This window comes from Chenopodium quinoa, unplaced genomic scaffold (genome assembly GCF_001683475.1).
Source record: "Chenopodium quinoa cultivar QQ74 unplaced genomic scaffold, ASM168347v1, whole genome shotgun sequence".
Taxonomy (NCBI): domain Eukaryota; kingdom Viridiplantae; phylum Streptophyta; class Magnoliopsida; order Caryophyllales; family Amaranthaceae; genus Chenopodium; species Chenopodium quinoa.
The window spans coordinates 998,366-1,017,939 of NW_018744137.1; the positions used below are offsets into that span (position 1 = coordinate 998,366).

Sequence of the window (19,574 nt, forward strand, 5' to 3'; positions counted from 1 at the left end):
TCATCCGAGTTATTAAATCCACCCAAACCATGGAGTCGAGTTCGATTTCATCACGAACTCGCGGAGCCGCCCGTTGGCATACACCCTCAAGGGAGGCTGCCTTGCTAACGCGTCCAAACTCTTAACCATGGTACCCTTTTGACACCCAAAGCTTGACCAATAGTTGAACATAGATCTTGACTCTAGGTTGCGATTTTTCTTACATCATCGTGCCTAAATGCTATGTGGTTGTTTGGTGCTAACCTTCATGTGTTTGCTCTTTTGTTTAACCCATGACCGAGGGTTTTTATTCTCACATAGTAATTAGTACGGATCTAAAATCGGTTAAAATCTGGAAAAATCACAAAACTGACCTGGAACTGCGCACCGTGTCACGGCATGTTCTGCCGCGCCACGGTGAACAGTGCCGTGACACGGGGCTGTCTACCGTCTGACGGCAGACTGCACCGTGTCACGACAGTCTGTACCGTGACACGGTGCCCAGAAAAGTGTCCTGTTAGTCCTTTTTTCGATTTTTGTGCGAATGCTGTGTCCAGTTTTGTGTCTTGTCTAGTTGTACGGTCAAAACACGCGTCCATAACCTCACTTAATCACTCACATGTCGTGTTCACACAATTTTTTGCTTTAAGTCGTGCATCACTTTTTTGACCGTATTTTAGGGAAGTCTTGTTTTTGTGTCGTTTTTTTTTTTTTCGGAGTAAGTCGGATGGTATCCTCCCTTTAAAAATAAACAAGTAGAATTTCAAAATTATAGTTTTTTTTTTAAAAAAAAAAATAAAATAAAAAATAAAAAAATTCCCGTGCCACGTCAGCATCCACCGTGGCACGGGAATGGTTGCCGCGACACGGGACTGTCCACCGTGTCACGGCACAGTCCACCGTGGCACGGTGGACCTGTAAAAAAAAAAAAAAAATCTCGTGCCACGTCATCATCCACCGTGGCACGGGAATGGTTGCCGCCACACAGGACCGTCCAGCGTGTCACGGCACGGTCCACCGTGGCGCGGTGGACCTGTAAAAAAAATAAAAAAAGAAATTTCCCGTGCCACGTCAGCATCCACCAAGGCACGGGAATGGTTGTCGCGACACGGGACTGTCCACCGTGTCACGGCACAGTCATCCGTGGCACGGTGGACCTGCAAAAAAAAAAAAAAAAAAAAAAATTCTCGTGCCACGTCAGCATCCACCGTGGCACGGGAATGGTTGCCGCTACACGGGACTGTCCACCGTGTCACGGAACGGTCCACCGTGGCGCGGTGGACCTGCAAAAAAAAAAAGAAAAAAAAAAGGGGTTGCCGCGCCACGGGAAACTTTACCGTGTCACGGCAAATTTCCACCGTGACACGGTGGAATTTCCAAAAAAAAAAGAAAGCGTCAGTCAAGTCTTCCGTTTTAATTTGGTCCTCGCGTCAGTCATTTTGGTTATTGTTCACATGTCTAGCCATACGATCATACCACGAGTCTTATAACATCACTTAGTCACTCACGAGTCAAGTATAGTCCACACACTTTCTTTATGTTCCGACTCGAGTCGTGCACCAGGTCGTTTATGATCGTATATTAGGTTCATGCACCCTTTTTTCGTCATAATAAAAAATGAGTGGAGTTTTCTCACCTGTTTTCAAATGTCTATTTTTTCCTTCCTTTCCTATCTTGAGCAATGAGTCAAACAATTAAGTGAATTATTTTATTTCAAATACTTGGTCAAGGAACAGGGAGAGATCAATACGTTCGAGCCATTACCGCAACAATCTCTCAGATCTAATAGGTGTTCAAAGAGAACTTTGTCATCTCCGTTACTCATCACCTTTCAATGGCCACTAAAGAAGACATTGAGAACATCAACAAATCCATTGAGGCACTGTCTTCCATGATGCAAACCCTTACCACTAGGGTCACTACCATGGAACAAAACAAGGTTACTGTTTCCACCCTTGACAAACTGAAGGAACAAATGAGTAAGATCTCTGAGGATTTCACTTATGTGGAACGGCCTCCCACTCTTTTGGATGTGAAGGATAGACTCCCTGAAAAGTTCTCCACTGCTGATATTCCAAAGTTCAAGCCTACTGACAATCCAATATTCCATTTGAAGGCGTTCTCTGCAACCATGGCTCTTAAGGGATTGGACGTAACACTCTTCCCTACGGTGTTCCCTCTCTCCTTAGAACATGCTTGCCAACAATGGTTTTATTTCTTAGATGCCAAGCATACTGCGACTTGGCAAGATGTCACCGAAAGTTTCATGAATCGTTACAAGTGTAACATTCAAACTATAACTTCTGAATGTGAACTCTCCATTCTCAAACAGACAGAGAATGAAGGCTTCACCGCTTACCTGAACAGGTGGAGGGAAACAGCTTCACTCTTGGTAGATCCCCCCAAAGAAAGAGAGATGGTTCGCCTCTTTATTCAAAATCTGACTCATAAATATAGGGAACATCTCAAATTTCTTCCACTGAACACTTTCGAAGCTGTATACGACATCGGCATCAATATCGAGGATGAGCTAATAAAGACTGCTGGTAGTAACAATAATAACACTTGGAAAAACAAGAAGAACGACCATCCTTCTTCTTCGTCTTCTAAGCACGAAAATACTACCAACAATATAAGTCAAGTTGATCTCAATGAAGTGTTAGCTCTTGATACTCCATTGCCCAAGAAGAAAAGAACTTACACTCCTTTAGGAATGACTTATGATGCGTCCTTTGATCGCCTTTACAGTTAAGGATTGATCACACCTATTGGGCAATTTCCAGAGCCAAAACCTGAAGAAAGGAGCGCCAAATGCAATCCCAATGCCTATTGCAAGTACCATCAAGGAAGGGGCCACACTACGGAGCAATGTTGGAATTTGAAGGACGTCATTCAAGACTTGATGGATGCAAATAAACTTCCTGTCCCTCCAGGCGGCAAGAAGTAATGAATACAAGGCACACAGATCCTTCATGCAAGATTTCATGCTTTTTTTTTGTTCTTTTGTTTCAACCCTCTCCCCCAATAAGTCTAGCATAGGTTCCCGTTATCCATGTGTATTGTCTATGTGTCATATTTCTTACCTTTTCCATCAATGAGCATTCCTTTCCTTTGCAATCGATCATCGAATTCATTTGCAAAATAAAAAAATAAAAAAAAAATAAAAAAAAATCAATTACCGAACTAAACCCAAGGTACACCAATGACTTGAGGCACCTTTGCAACCATGTCATTCCCTGTTAACCGTTCAATCACATTCCATTTCTTCATCAACCATTTTGAGCCTCGTCTAACGTTTGGCCTTCATTTCTTCAACCCACATTCACTTAACCCTGGGATTGGAAGATGTTTAATTGTATAACATTCAAAAAGCAAGTAAAAAAAAAAAGAAAGCAGCAAAGCAACAATAAAACAATGTCTAAAGGCAAGTGTTCCAATGTCTTTGATATGAACACGTCTCAAACTGCGTCTCTCATCGAGTGCTCGGTACCGTGCCTGAGAAACATGAATGCTAAGTGAGTGATGGACCGCATGATCTGAGATTGCCTACATTGATTTAAAAGAATGAAAAAAAAGTTCAAAGCAAAAAAAAAAAAAATGTGTTGAAAATAAACTTGCAAAATTCAAAATTTTCAAATTCACAATTACACATCTTGGGGGCTTCTCTCGGGTCTTGAGCCTTTTACCTTCCTTAAACCATCAACTTAACCACATTACAACCCTTGAAAGACCTTTTTGAGGTGTACGTACACTTGTGCAAAGTTCGGTTAGAGCTACGTTCGGCCTGATTCCTAACGGATACGTAGGCAACCTCACATCGAGGTGCGGCCACATTCATATTCATATCCATGCATGATCGAGTCAAAGAATATCCAATGCTTATCCCTACACATTTAGAGCTAGACTTGGGAGCTTGAACCCAAATCACATTATCTTACTTAGCCTGAAGAGTCATCATCTTTAACTCTTCTCACATCTCTTTCCATCGCTATAACCCTTGCAGCCAGCCTTAGTATCACATTCACACACTTCACTCACACATCCATATCCATATCAATCATCCTTCCCTTTAAGAGCCTTTTATCATGAAATCTTGTTTCAACACTGTGCATGTTTCATCATATTTAAAGACAACATTCAGTAGAAGAAACATTGTATACTTGCTTAGCTTCCTGACCTGAGCAATGTTCATTGTTTCGCATAATGTGCTAAGAAACATTTATATATCAATGATTTTTAATCATACAAAGCATATCGTGCTTAGCTCCTTGATCTAAGCAACGTTCATTATGCAATAATCACTATACGTGCTTAGCTTCCAGACCTAAGTGACGTTCAAAATCGCTTCTTTACACCATATATGATGCTTAGCTCCATGACTTAAGTTCATTCATCTATCGTGTCACATGATGTAATTTTCCTTAGCCTCCTGGCCTAAGAACATGCATCATGCCTACATTATTTTCAGGACAAACAATTCAATCCATACGATTCATTTCGTCTTGCTCAAGGAGGAAGTTCAAAACTTCTCTCCCTTTTCATTATTTTATTTTGGGGAAGTTCAAAAAACTTTTTCCAAGTTTTCATCGAAGGAAGTTCGAAAATAAAAGTTCAGTTTTCACATCTTTCTTTTTCGGGAGAAAGTCGGTACCCTCCACTCATGACAAAAATTGACGGAAAATTTTTGCTTTTGCATCTTCGTTTGCTTGTGTCTGCACACACACATACATACACACACACACACACACACACTCACAAGTCATACACATGTCATGTCACATCAAGTCAAACTTGGTCAAGTTAGTGGTTAAGTCAATCACAGTATATACGAGTCCATTGGCAAATTTATTTTTGCAGGTCTTATCTACAGCCCACGTCCGGGGACAAGCGGACCACCATCATTTCATGACGCAAGGTTCTCGATACACAGAGACTTGCAATCTCATAATCTTTCGACTTTCCTCAAACATAGAAAGTATTATCCGGTGGATTTTTCTTCAAGTATAGAAAACCGCCCAAATCGGCTTTCCTCAAGCATGGAAGGCATTATTGGTGGAATTCTTCAAGCATAGAATGACACCATACTCATAAGTCGGCTTTCCTCAGGTTTGGAGAGCGTTATCGGTGGATTTTTCTTCAAGTATAGAAAACCGCCAAGTCGGCTTTCCTCAGGCTTGGAAGGCGTTATCGGTTGATTTTTCTTCAAGTATAGAAAACCGCCAAGTCGGCTTTCCTCGGGCTTGGAAGGCGTTATCGGTGGATTTTTCTTCAAGTATAGAAAACCGCCAAGTCGGCTTTCCTCAGGTATGGAAAGCGCTATCGGTGGATTTTTCTTCAAGTATAGAAAACCACCAAATTCCTTTGTCGGCTTTCCTCAAGCATGGAAGGCATTATCGGTGAAATTCTTCAAGCATAGAATGACACCAAATTCGTTCATCGACTTTCCTCAGGCATGGAAAGTATTATCCGGTAGCTTTCTTCAGGCTTAGAAAGCTACCAAACTCTTCAGTCGGCTTTCCTTAAGCATGGAAAGCATTTCAACAAACGTCATCCGGTGGATTCCTTCAAGCATAGGAAAATACCAAACTCATTTGTCACCGATACACTGGTGTCAGATACGTATTTTATCCCTTTACTCCTTTTATCTGTAGAACTAACATTTTTCTGCAGGTATCGGCGTATACAGAGTGATTTAGGATCGCAGACGTCTTAAATAATTCTCCGTCCCTATCAGGTACTTTGACTATCGTTTTCGAAACTGACGTTTCTACAAACTCAGTCAAAGTGGGGGCTTCTGTAGACACCTAAAAATGTCTCCCCAAAACCAAACCTGATGATGAACAACCTTTCACCGCCACTATTGGTCGGGTTCAGTATTTAATCCCGAGAGTGCTTAAAAAATCGTATTTGATTAAATTCGTATTTTTGAACAGTTCATGGATTAGCCTTGATGTTTGGTAAAAGCATAGTTTTTATTTCAGCCCAAACTTATTATTTAATTTTAGCCCAAACCTTTTTTATTTTATTGTTTTATTATTTATTTTTTGGCCCAAACCTTTTGTTTATTTTTATTTTATTATTTTCTTATTTTAGCCCAAATAATAATAAGTCAGAAAAGGCCCGAAATTATCAATCGACACTTTAAATGCCGAAGGAAATTAGGGTTAAAAATGTATTTAGACGGAAAAACGGGCTGGAATTTCCCGCGCCACGGCAGGTACCTACCGTGTCACGGGAATCCTTCCCTTCTGACGGTGGGATTTCCCGTGACACGGGAAGTCTGCCGTGACACGGGACATTCCGTGTCTTTTCCGCGTAAACCCTTAACGCGTTTTCTTTCCCGTTTTCTGAAAATTTCCCGCGTCACACCAAAAATGTACCGTGTCACGGGAAAGTGTACCGTCTGACGGTGGGACTTCCCGTGTCACGGGATACTTTTTTAGGGTTTTTATCATTTTAGGGTTCCGTGTGCTCCCTCAGCACATTTTCCCTATAAATACCCCCTCATTTCTGATGTACGGGGCACCGAGTAATTCTCTAATTTTATTCTCCCCTCTTCTATGCTTTAGCCTAAACACTAGCCTACCCTTTTCTACTTCAAAATTCCTTCTTCAAGTACTCAAAGGAGTCCATACTTCACTCGTGGTTCCATCCTTAAGCCAAGGTGTGAAAGGTAGAATTGTTTGAGGGTTTGGCCCCAAAATCAACTTTACTTTATTTAATTTAATTTAATCATCGTTTTATTATTTCCTTGAAGTTACTAACTCGTTTATTATTTTGTAGTTGCAAACAAACAGAATCAAAGTAAGAGTCATGCTCCTTTTATTCTTATTATTTTTCTAACGATTTTATGTTGTTGGAATTGTGATTAAATTGGTTTTAATATTAATGTTGTTTTTGTAACACCCCAATAATTCTCCCTTTTCCAAACCACTTACTTTAAATAAAAATAGAGGAGAACCATTGGCATGTTACCGCCAGTGTTAAAACGTTAAGGCTTTATCAAAGTATTGCAGCGGAAATCCAACTTAAATATTAAAATAATATAATTTAGGAAACCAATAAGTCAAAGCTTACAAATTGGAACCATAAAGGCCCTTATTAAAACCAAACCAATATTCCAAAATCCCAAAACATAATTAAAATAGTAAAACATAAATAAGTTCAACACAAAGAACAAATACTCTCAATCACACCAATCCCTTGACAATGCGTATGTCAAATCCCCGAACTTCACATCATCAAGCTAACCTGTGCAATACTGCTCCCCAATAATACAAATGTAATAATTGGATCATCACAGGGTCATTGAAAGGCGAAGACCATGACCAAAAGAAAACACACAAAAGCACGCAATCAGCAAAGCTGAGTACATACAAGCTACAACGTACCAAGCCTAGCATGCTCAACTAATTAAAGTAAATAAACATACAACATAAATTCATTAATCAAGACTCCACACTTAAACAATTCAATCGACTCAACATACTTGCTAATCAATCCCAAACACTTGACTCTTTATATTTAATTTAATTAATTTAGTTGGAGTAAGCAATAGACGAGGTTGTCCAATCCACCAAATCATTTTGGTCCCAAATGACCATTTAAAATAAAAGTTTAGCGCGATGCAAGAATGGGCGCGACTCCATTCTCACAAAGTTAGCCTAGGATCCCATCTAACTTTCATTATAAAATAAAAATGTAAATACCAAAAGAAAAGAGGACATGTTGATCAAACAAGCCTCGAAAAGCCACGGGCTACCACCGTGTACCCCAACCCATAATTGTCAATACTCTAGAAGTGCACGCTTTCCAGAGTTTTATTGCTCATCCATGTTTCACTTTACGTGATTACAATTTTAATTAATAGCCGACTCATTCAAGAAGACCATACATAACAATCATACATCAATTCACTTTTAATCTTATTTAGGACAATGGTGATCACATCACAAATTGACCTTTAATTCCATTAAACTTCCAAATTATCCAAATTGTTGAACATAGTCAACTCACCTAGCCATTTCGGCTTAATCTTTCTTTACTCAACATACTAACAATTCATGATTGAGTAATAAAATAAAATAAATAACAACCTTGTGGAATAATTAATAAATTCACTCCACTTAAACCATTCAATTTCAATCCTTTAATAATCCAAATGTGGTTAACAAACCGATCCAATAAAAATATGCCTGTATCAACATTCCATACAAACAATTAATCCAATATAATTCAACATGTTTGCATCCATAATTCCATACAAACATAATCAATTCACCAAAACATGTCTCATAAACATAAGCACATGAATTAATTAAATGTATAACCAAACAATTTTCATCCAAGTGTTCTCTAATCATGAAACTAAGTTCTTTTGTTTGGTACCTAAACATGATACTACTTACAACGAAGTAGACATGTACGTACCTCGTATAAACAATCCTTTGTGCCACTTTTAATCACTTAAAAGTCTCCTAAGAAATAATCACTTCCTAGAAAACAACCAACAACAATAAATTAATACTTAACCAAATTTCCAGCAATATAATTTAGATTAAAACTCCTTAAAAATTCATTAAAAACATGTTTTTATGGTTAATTATGCATTAGAAATACAATAGGAATAAAAGCCCCAATTTAATTAGTCATAAGAACCCTAAAATCCCAATTTAAATAAATTGAAACCCTAGGTTTTTAAAATCATAAAATCTGAAAATTATAACAACAATTATAATCTGAAATTATTAGTTTAAAACATAAAAACATGATTTTGATACTAAAAATATAAACTTTATACTATAAAATCAAAACCCAAAACTAATCATAAACATTAAGCATAAAAAAAACTTCGTTAAAAATCAAAAACTGCCCGAAAATCATATTTAGAGGCTGAATTTGGCCACGAGAGGGTGGTGCACACAACCAAAGGTAGTGAGTCTTTCTTAAAACATTGTTTCCACATGGAAAACACTACTTTTTTGTCAAAATCGGATGAGTTCAGAACCTGATCGGGATTAAAACGAGATTAATATTAACGAACCAAAATCTAAACATTAAAACACGAATTTACGTGTTCAAAATAATCTGGAATTAAGTTAAACTAATTAGTAGTATAATCACCAAAATTTCAAAACATCATTACTATAAAATCCCTAAATCGATTGTTCATAAAAACCCTAAAATCATGATTTTCAATGATTAAAAACCCTAGGTTATTAAATTTACAAAATCTGAAAATTATAACATTTATAAAATCTGAAATTATAAAGTTTAATCATCAAAATACAATTTGATACTAATTAAATTAATTTCAAACAATAAAATCAAAACCCATAATCAATAATTATAATTACACAAATTAATAAAATAAAGGAGAATAAAAATAAGACTAACCTTTTGTGTGGGGAAATTTTTGGGGATGAATGGGGTATTTATAGGAGAGAGGGTAGTAGGGTAAGTAGGGATATTGGGCCTCATTAAATTAATGGGTCAATTAAGAAAGTAAACTGGGTTTGGTTTATTTGTTGGACATAAATTATAGAAGGAAGGTTCATAAAAAGTTCTTTGTAATAAAATCATTTATCAACCCCAAAAATAATTTGAAACTTTTGAAATTAAATTTCGGAAAAATACAAGTAAATATTATAAATAATATATAATTTCATTTATAATATATTTAAAAATATGGGGATTACAGTTTTATTATATTTTTATTGATCACCATATTGCATGTTAAAGGGAATATGTAATTGAAAATCGCGCCTAATAAGATAATTTGGACAACCGATTTAGGTTCCTTTTTAATCTTGTTATTAACTCAAGTGATCACTAATATTTTAGAATTATGTGTTGCATTAATATTAAACCAATTTTAGCTTAATAATAGTTTGGAGCAAATTGAATCTCTGTTTGTATGCCCTTGAGATCGCAGGAATCACTTTTCACTATAAGAATCGAGTAGAGGCCAATACGGGCGAATGTGACTCCATGACTCACTTCGTACCATCATCCCCGATCCTCCTTTCGTGGTTGCGAACCATATGGAGTTAGTAATCTCATGGATTATGAATGGGGTGTAACCTTCACGGGTCAATCGTTGTTGCCTTCGTTGTCCCTTTATCGTGGTTGCCTTTTATGATCCGTGAACGGTTTACAAGTTCCTTAAAAACTTGTTGGCGGCTCCCTACTTTCCTTGTCCCTAATCGTATTATGTCAATTCCTACTTCCTATGAGTGCCAAGCATATTCACAACATGCTTTAACGTAGGCGCACTTCGAGCGACGCCTACAGGCCCCTTAATCTCTTTCTCTCTCTTGATGCTCACCACCAATGGAGTTGCTCTACAGTACGAGTACATCACATCGTCACATAACCATTACTATTAGTCTATTACAATAACTTGGGCTCCCACACATTGGTAAGTTAACAAGAGCTAGTTGTTCCTCTTAAAAAAAAAAAAAAGAAAAAAAATAGCGAGAGAGCTAGTTGAGTAGGGAAATTTTTCAAAATTCTTGTGAACATCCTAAAAGAGAATATCAAAAGTAATACATAAACAAAAGAAGTAACTATCGCAAGATCATGCTGATATCTTACGGGCTCTCCAGATTCTCATGCTGATATCTGTCTTGTGTTCGATGGTGCTTATAATTCCCAAGATCATGCAGCAGGGGCTGATTGGATTTTTAGATATCCACATTCTGATACAGTACTTGGTGGCGGGGCTAGAGCTTTTATTTCATCTTCGGCCTTTCATTCAGAGTTGCAAGCCTGTTTGTGGGCCCTGAAGGCTGCTGATCGTCATGGTTTTCGCCGTCTGCTGATCTATACAGACTGCTCTACCTTGTTATCTTTCCTTACTAGCAAGGGGTGTCGAGATATTTCTTGTTTATGGCAGCTTCAGGACATCAAGGATTTAGTTGCTCGATTTTCTTCTTGTGTAATTCTGAAGGTTCCTCGTTAGTGGGTGATCCCGGCGCATTGGTTGGCAACTCAAGCTCGTAGCGTCGTCTGTTGTTGTGGTCCTTCTAGTTTTTTTCCTGCTTCCTTTTATGTTTTTTCGTGTTTTTTGGCTCGTCTTGTCAAAAAAAAAAAAAAAAAAAAAAAAAAAAAAAAAAAAAAAACTATCGCAATGCTTTTAATAGAAATCTCACAAATGTAGTGCAAAGTTCAATTTTTCGAAGAGGAAAATTTCAATTTCAGAAACTAGGTGACATACACATCTCAAGAATCTGACAAAATTATAATGTAGTTAGATTTCTTCGGGTGTCTTAGCCTCTCAGGGTTCTATTAACAGCTGCTGAACAATGATTGCCAATTTGCCATATAAAGTATAATGGGGTAATTCAATGGGATGCATGGTCTAACACAATTCACGAGCGTGGACACAATCAAAAAATTTGCTCAACTGCAATAGCTAATATGTTGCAATTCGAGAATGGTACAATCACACTGCCATGAAGAATTTTTACAAACAGATCTGCATCCATTTCAGGAAAGCCCTGAAACAAACTCACAGTGACAGAAATTGATGCTTATCAACCTCAGTTGAAAACACACTTTCTATGAATGTTGACAGATCCCCAGCGAGGTACAGCCATACAGTGAACATGTCATGTCAATATACATCTGAAGTTGTCAGGAGATTTGAAGGCAAGGCAATGCCAAAAGCAAATGCCCAAAGCATCATTAGTTTTCACCACAAAACCCGAGAATTACCTACACTTGCTATTAGTAAATGGTAAGCTCTCTCACTACTTCCTTCAAAAGCTATCGCCTTGATTCCACCTGCTGGAAGTGTGAAATACAACATAAGCAGTATGAAGACAACTTGATTCTAGAAAGGTGTCAGAAATTAAAGAATATACCTGGTCAATCAGATGGATGACGCCCCCAAAGACGAGTATCCTGCAGCTCTTACCTCCTTGAGGGTGTTAGATAACCAATCTAAACCCTCATATAGACCATCTCCCTTTAGAGCACAAGTCCCCTGAATATGCCATTTCCTATTTTTGAGATCAAAAAGACCCAACCCTTCACAAACTTCCATCGGTGTCATTGCTCCTCTCTGTAAACAGAAGACACTTCTTTGTTAGCTATGGAGCTGTAAGATACAGATCTACAAAAAAAATTCAGCAACAACCCAATAACATGTCATATAATAGTATAAAAATCTTTTCTGTAGAACAGCTTTAATCACTGCTTATCACATGGACAAATACTTATAGTCAGATCTTATTCAAAATCGCAGATGACAACAGCAAGCAATTTCACGAAAGGGTATCTGATTCAAAATCCTGCATATTGCCTTGAAGGTGAAAGAAATTTGACAGAGATAAATGGAGTGTAAAAATGATCCCATGGCCTAAAGGGTCCAAAACATTCTAAAGAAAAGGCTGCATCAGTCTAATGTACGCCAAAAGATCTGGTCAGATCTCATGATTGGAATACATGACTTGTGAGAATGGTAGTAGAGTATCAAGGTCAACAACCTATTTGTGTTTGATGTTCAGATATTGACAATGAACTTCCCAAATATAATTCCTTCACTAGTTTAATCCTACAGTCCTCCACAGCCATAGTCACCTCTCACCAGCCAGTCAAACTATCATTTGAGATCCTTCAACAAATTCTAACTACCAGAAACAAAATTCCAAAATAAAATAATGATAATAGAACAAAAACCCCCATACCATCAAAAAAAGGGGAAGAGGCATCACATACAAAGGCAAGAATCATATTTTCTCCATGTCATTGATTTAACTACCTTATCACCTCCACCTACTTGAGCAATTAAGCTCAATTCAGCCCCACTAGAACTAATCCTTCACTTAACCCCTAAATTGAAGGGGAAATTAAAATAACAAAACTATCCTATAGTAACCCTGTGCTTAGATTTGACACAGCAGGTTTTGTCACATCTTAAACAAACCCTTTTCCATAGACCAATTGCAAAAGAAAAATATGTTCAACATGATGTGTTTATCAAACTGAAGCAAGCAAGACTGCTTGGTAATAATTACACTCTTTAAAAGCCTATTGCACTTGCTTAGACTGAATGGTCTCTTTGTGCCTTATAGGGTCAGGATACAGGTGATACCTGTGTGTGTGTGTGTGTGTGTGTGTGTGTGTGTCTAATCTGGTGAAAATTGTCCAAACATTAGGTTATTAGTTGAAACCTATACTGGGTTATCATTTCTGTTGCTGTGTTAATCTATACAGAATATTTCAGAGGTAGTAAGCTCATACCATATCTTGCTTATTTGCAAACACCAGAATAACACTGTTAAGCATGAATGGATCATTGATGATAGTCTGAAAGAAGAACAAGGAGGTCAGTTCAAGAAATCGATGGTACCAAACAATGGAACTCTTCCCATTTAAACATAGGATCACCTGAAACTCTAGCTTTGCTTTTCCAATTCGTTCTCGGTCCAAGGAATCAACTACATAGATCTGCAACCATAGAATGGATAAATTTAGGCCAAAGTGCCATAAGGCCATAACATCACAATACACGACAATAATCAAATGAAAACTAAAATAAAAGCTATGTAAGTAACTTCAAAAATATATACTTCCTCCATTTCAAAAAAAAAAAAAAAAAAATGCAAAACTTTCTGTTTTGAGAAGTTTCACAATAATTGCAACACTTTCTTTATATAGTAAGTTTCACCAATCCAAATCCCAAATATGCCCTTAATTACCAAATATTGAACAGCTGCCCTCCCCACCACACCACCAACCTGGCACCTCTCATTTCCATGTTCCATCCTTACCATCACCTTCAAGCCCACACAACCCTCACCAACCACCACCGTCAAGTTCACTCACCAACCACCACTCCGATATTTTCTTCAAACCAAGTAGCAACCACCATGGCACCACCACAACTTCCATGGCTCCATCTACTTTCGCATCAACAGTTGGCAAATTTCGATTTTAAGGGATTAAACTCGTTGAAGAATATCGTGTCATCGAAGGGGGTTAAATAGTCATATTCAACAACCAACTCATGATTTGAAATTTTAGCTCTCAAATTTGACCCTTAAAAACCTATGCCAGAGATAAAAGTAGTATTTCCTCATTCAAATTATTTTTTTTTTTTAATTGTATGATTGTGGTATACTGGTATGATTGGGTGACAGGGTGAGGCTCTTAGGGAGGTGGTCGTGGCGGCGGAGACTTAAAGGTAATAATTTGGGGTTATTGTGGAAGTAGGGTGGTATGGTAGTTAATCTGGTGTTGTGTGACGGTGGATGGGGTTGTTGTCAGTTTGTCACTGGTTAGGGTGGCTGAGCAGAGGGGTGGAGTTGGAGTTGGGGTTGCTAGACATGAATGACATGGGATCATGGGTAATTGGGTATATGGGTAGATGCATTATTTTACCCCATCTCTCATCTTTCCTTAAAAAAAGCGTGCTAAGGTAAAGTGTTGCAATTTTTATTGAAACAGATGAAGTAAAAAAAAATGCCTACAATATGAAAAACAAAACAAAAAAAAAATAAAAAATAAAAAATAAAAAAATATTGAACTAATACCAGCCCATCTGTATTGTTGAAGTAATGCCTCCAAAGCGGTCTCAGCTTTTCTTGACCTCCAACATCCCACACAGTGAACATTACATTCTTGTACTGGACTTTTTCAACATTGAAACCTACAGAGGGGAAAAACATATCAGTTTGAAGTTTCAGATTACACCTTATGAACTTCAGCCTAGCAAATTATAACCAAGGGGTAAGGATACTACAGGTCTCTAGGATAATTGCATAAATAACAAGCATTAGGGTGCTAAACTAATTACACAGTCAGGAAATCATGCCGCCATGGTCGTAGCTTGTGATCCTCTAGAGTGTAGAGTTTAGACAGATCTGATGGCCAATGGGCAATCAATCAATCAAAGCCTTAAATCCCATAATTGGGGTCGGCTACATGAACAAAAAATGATTAATCCGTATAGGCCGATGGGCTTCCCAGACCCAACATATTTAATCCCTCCAACAAAGCAGATTTTCTGACCTCAAAATCCAACTAGATCGCTGCAACCCTTAATCCTAACTCTCACTCATCATCTATCAACTAGCAAGCCCCTCTAAGCCTAAAAAGCTCTGAAGCCAAAATTCTAGCATTGTACCTCTTAATAATAATGCTATAGTTTTCTACAACCAAGATTGGCTTCAAGGGATTAAAGTTACTTATCCAATTATGTGCTCAATTATGTGTTCCAACTCTTCCAAGATATAATCAGCCTAAAATAAGCAGAGATAGGACAGCACATTTTACTAACTTGTTTATATAGTTAGTTGCTTTGTTGTCTCTTCCAACCTCCCTCAGTCGCAAGTCTCACAACATTGTGAAAATGTCTTACCAGTCTGCAAATATACCTCATCTCTCAACAAATAAAATAAAATAGGGCATTTCAGTTTCATGCAGCTAGCTTAATGTTCAAAAAATCTATTCTATAGTTTCTTAGAGATTAAATTTCAACAATATGATTCAAAAATACAAAGGTTTGATTGTAAAGACTTTAAACTTAGGAATGAAAAGTCCTTTACGATAAATCAATACTACTCTTGCAAGTATGTGAGATGGAGACCTACCAAACCAAACAAAATTAAACTTTCTTTAAGCCATACAGAAAAATTATTGCAATTCAACCTGCAAGTTTGGAGACATAACTTATTTAATGTTTTACACTATCTTTAAATAAAAAATACAACCCATAATTTCATGGCTTAGTGGTTAAGACTGAGGGCTCGTGTACAATAGGTCGCAAGTTCAAATCCCCCACCCCCATTTGTAATATGTATTTCCTTATGGCTTGTTTGTACCAAAAAAAAGCCACTTGTAATTCACAACTATCAAAAGAAAAATGGTACCAGCATACTGCAAAACTACTTCATCTTATTCTTAGATAGTGAGTATTGAAGAGCCAAGCAAGATAGAGAAACAAAAGCAAAAAGAGGGTTCATGGGGATGGAAGGAAGCAAAAAAGTCCTAATCAGCATACTATGTTAGGTCTATGGTCAGTGGCAGGTCAATCGCAGCCATTCCCACACTATTCCACAACAGAGTAATTTTTCAAGGTACAGAATAACAGAAACAAACTAAATGTTAATGAGATGTACCTATTGTTGGAACAGTAGATAGAACTTCACCAATGTGCAGTTTGTACAGTATGGTTGTTTTGCCAGCTGCATCAAGACCAAGCATCACAACCTGATCCAACTCGAACAGATAATACATTGCCAGATAATGTGATCAAAACTCAAGCATCAATTACATTTTAATTATTAAAGACGGAAACAAATGCAGATAGGTGCAAAAAGATTGAAAACATAGAACAGAGAACAGTTCGATGAACAGCCAAAAAAAGCAATAATTGCTACATTATTAAACATACAAACCACGCCAAACTACCCAGAGGCCCTTTTCAGTTAAGAGCTCGCCCATGCCTCAATATATGACGAGTTAAACACTTAAACTCACCTAGGTGACAGATGTTCCAATAAAAAAACTGCCTAATATGCTTCCATCCAAACAACTTTGGCAATGGCTGCAGGAATTTACCACTACTCTTATACTGAATACTAATTGTCTAGTGCCAATAACTTCCGCATGAAAAAAGCTTCCCACATATTTACTTCTTCAACAACGACCACAGTCTAAATCAGTAGTAGAGAATTTCCCTGACTTCATTATCTACCAAAGAAGCGTGATGCTATATAGTCCCTCAGTACCACCCACATCATCAGACCAGCATCACTAGCAATAACTCCCTCAATCAAATGCAATATTTCATTAAGATTTTACAATATCTAACTTCGACAACCAAATTATCTTCAATCACGCTGATTGACAACATGAAAATATTGTTATATTTGCATTAAAGATAACTTTCATAATGTTTACTTTTTATAATATCAATCCATTATAAGAGTATATCACAGTCGAAATTCAATATTAAACTGAGGAGAGGCCAAATAATCCAGCTCTTTCGCCCCATCCCCACTTCCTCAACCGGTAGACTGACCCCTGTGCTCCAAGCCTCCAATACTCATACTACTCGCAAACCCAATAGATAGATTTTTTTAGAAACATACAAGAAAACTATACAGGCCGCAAATGAAGCTAATCTAGCTTGTTTTATTTTCCCTTCACCTTTATGTCACTCATACTCATCAATTCACCTCAACTACCCATGTCAAATCCTCCACACTTCATTTTGGGCAAAAATCAAGGAAAATTTATACAAAATAGCCGATTTAGACACTTAGACTCATCACACATACCCGTGTCCGACACAAGTATCCTAGCCCGAGTAACATACCACACAAATTAACAATTTCAACAATGCATTGCAAGATTTACAACTTTAAAACAACAATAAATAACTAAACAAACCCTTAATAAGAAACAGGATCAATAAACACCCTATTAAAGTAATTAATCAATACACAGGAGAAATCATCAATTTAGGTGTAATTCTGTTAATGTAACCTAACAATCAATAATTACAAAAAAAAACTAAAGACAATCCAAGCAAAAATAAATGATTAACCACAATCAAATTTTAAAACCCATATACAAAACAATCAAAAAATAATCAACAATTAAATGAAATCGTGAAATTAATCAACAAAAACAAAATAAAAAGACTAACCCTCATTTCGGTGTTACCAAAGAAAGTATCAAACAGCTTGCGAAAAGCTTGACCCATTTGTCAAGAACTCTCACTACTATCACCAACAACACCGATCTCTCAAGAAATTGCAGAAAATTGAAGAAAAAAAGAAAATTTAAAATGGGGTAGAAAAAAAAAGAGAGAAGAAAATGATCAACTTTAATGACTTGGATTAATTTCTTTTGTAGTAGTAATATAATTTGGGTATAATTTGGATTCGTGGTTGATCAATTGAGAGAGTAGGAGAGAGATTATACAAAAGGATCGAAAATAAAAATGGGTAGCGTTTGTTTTCTTCAACTTTGTTCGTCAAGACTCAGTCTCTTTTTGTTTTTTTTATAAAAAATAAAAATAAAAATTGGCACCAACAATCTTTGACTCTTTGTTCTTGGTCAAGGTAACTTTATAAATTTTTACATGGAGTACCTAAATTAATCCCTTTAATTTCCTTAAAAAAATCCCTTTAATGATAATTTTTTATTTGTTGCACTAAAAAAAATTAATTTGTAATGGAATTTATTGTACTTTGTATTTTAATGAGTAATTTTTAATGGATACATGTTATGAACTTATGAAGACTTATGATTGATTTAGTGATTTTTAAGGGTAAACTTTACATTAAAAATATGATAATTTTTTTAATACTTTCTCCGTTCTTTTATTATTGTACCACTTACCTTTTAGGAAATTTCACAAATAATGCACCATTTCTTTTTTAGGAAAAAAATTATTTGTGTTCACACTACAAATACCCAACATACCCTTGTTTTTTCACACTTAGGGCCTGTTCCGATTGACTAAACTCAGCTGAACTGAACTGAACTGAACTGAACTGAACCGAGCTGAACTGAACTGAACCGAGCTGAACTGAACTGAACTGAACTGAACCTGAACTGAACTGAACTGAACTGAACTTATTAATTAGTGATTTTTAACTACGGATTAGTGATCTTTGATTATTTATTGATTATTTATTACTATACATATGTGTATATACAAATGTACATATTAAAATATTTAAGAAAAATATACTATATAATTATAATTATAAAATGTATGGAAAATATATTATAAAATGTATGGAAAATATATTAAAAACTTGAAACCTCTAATTTTCTCAATGAGATTAACATTAGAAATATGTTTCAAAAAAATAGAACCATTTGAACAATGAATTGTATCAATATTATTATTGTTATTATTATTATTATTAATTATTGATAATTATTATTATTATTTATTGATTATTATTATTAGTATTATTATTATTATTGTTATTATTATTATTATTATTATTTATTGATGATTATTATTATTTATTGATTATTATTGTTAGCATTATTATTATTATTTCAATTATTATTGTTATTATTATTATTGTTAATATTATTATTATTATTATTATTATTATTATTATTATTATTTTTATATACTATTTATTATTATTATATTTGTTGTTGTTGTCGTTGTAATAAGATCTTAAAAGAATGAAATTTGGCTTTATATCATTAGCAATATCATTAGACATAAATTAAGAGCTGAGCTGAGCTGAGCTGAGCTGAACTGAACTGAACTGAACTGAACTGAACTGAACTGAACTGAACTAAACTGAACTGAACTGAGCTGAGCTGAACTGAACTGAATTTCAACGGAACAGAACAGGCCCTTACTTTTTTAATTTATCAATATGTCACATGGGCAATTTTGTATTTTTACCTTTCTCTCTTACTTTTTCCACTATCAAAATATTTGTACCCAACCCCTTTGCTGCAATAATAAAAAAAATGGAGGAAGTATAAAGGTTAACTTTAACACAAACTATTGAGTGCGTCAAGTTACATCCAATTGTTTGTACGACAAGAAAAGGTACTCCCTCCGGTTTTTTTATATGCATCACTTGCATTTACACGGA

The 19,574-nt window shown here is 36.1% G+C and overlaps 1 protein-coding gene across 2 annotated transcripts; it reads right to left on the reverse strand.

Moving 5' to 3' along the window:
* Window positions 1-11,342: 11,342 nt before the first annotated feature.
* LOC110692995 (ADP-ribosylation factor 1-like 2) lies at window positions 11,343-18,000 on the reverse strand. Of its 2 annotated transcripts, none has more exons than XM_021870087.1 (7): window positions 17,642-18,000; window positions 16,107-16,197; window positions 14,520-14,635; window positions 13,375-13,434; window positions 13,228-13,293; window positions 11,847-12,046; window positions 11,343-11,769 (listed from the first exon to the last, which is right to left on the reverse strand). In XM_021870087.1, the coding sequence occupies exons 1-6, from the start codon at window positions 17,696-17,698 to the stop codon at window positions 11,855-11,857; spliced, it is 582 nt and encodes a 193-aa protein (XP_021725779.1). In that variant the 5' UTR covers window positions 17,699-18,000; the 3' UTR covers window positions 11,343-11,769; window positions 11,847-11,854. The 2 variants fall into 2 exon arrangements, with proteins under 2 accessions (XP_021725779.1, XP_021725778.1); XM_021870086.1 differs by having other exon boundaries at window positions 11,343-11,766; window positions 17,642-17,999.
* Window positions 18,001-19,574: the final 1,574 nt, after the last annotated feature.

What these genes read in the sequence shown, in the direction of transcription:
- LOC110692995 (XM_021870087.1), bottom strand. Translation starts at nt 17,698, where the DNA reads ATGGGTCAAGCTTTTCGCAAGCTGTTTGATACTTTCTTTGGTAACACC. An exon ending in ATCTACTGTTCCAACAATAG is followed by an intron (nt 14,636 to 16,106) that starts GTACATCTCATT and finishes TCCCCTCTGTAG; the next exon opens with GTTTCAATGTTGAAAAAGTC. An exon ending in AAGCAAAGCTAGAGTTTCAG is followed by an intron (nt 13,294 to 13,374) that starts GTGATCCTATGT and finishes TTCTTCTTTCAG; the next exon opens with ACTATCATCAATGATCCATT.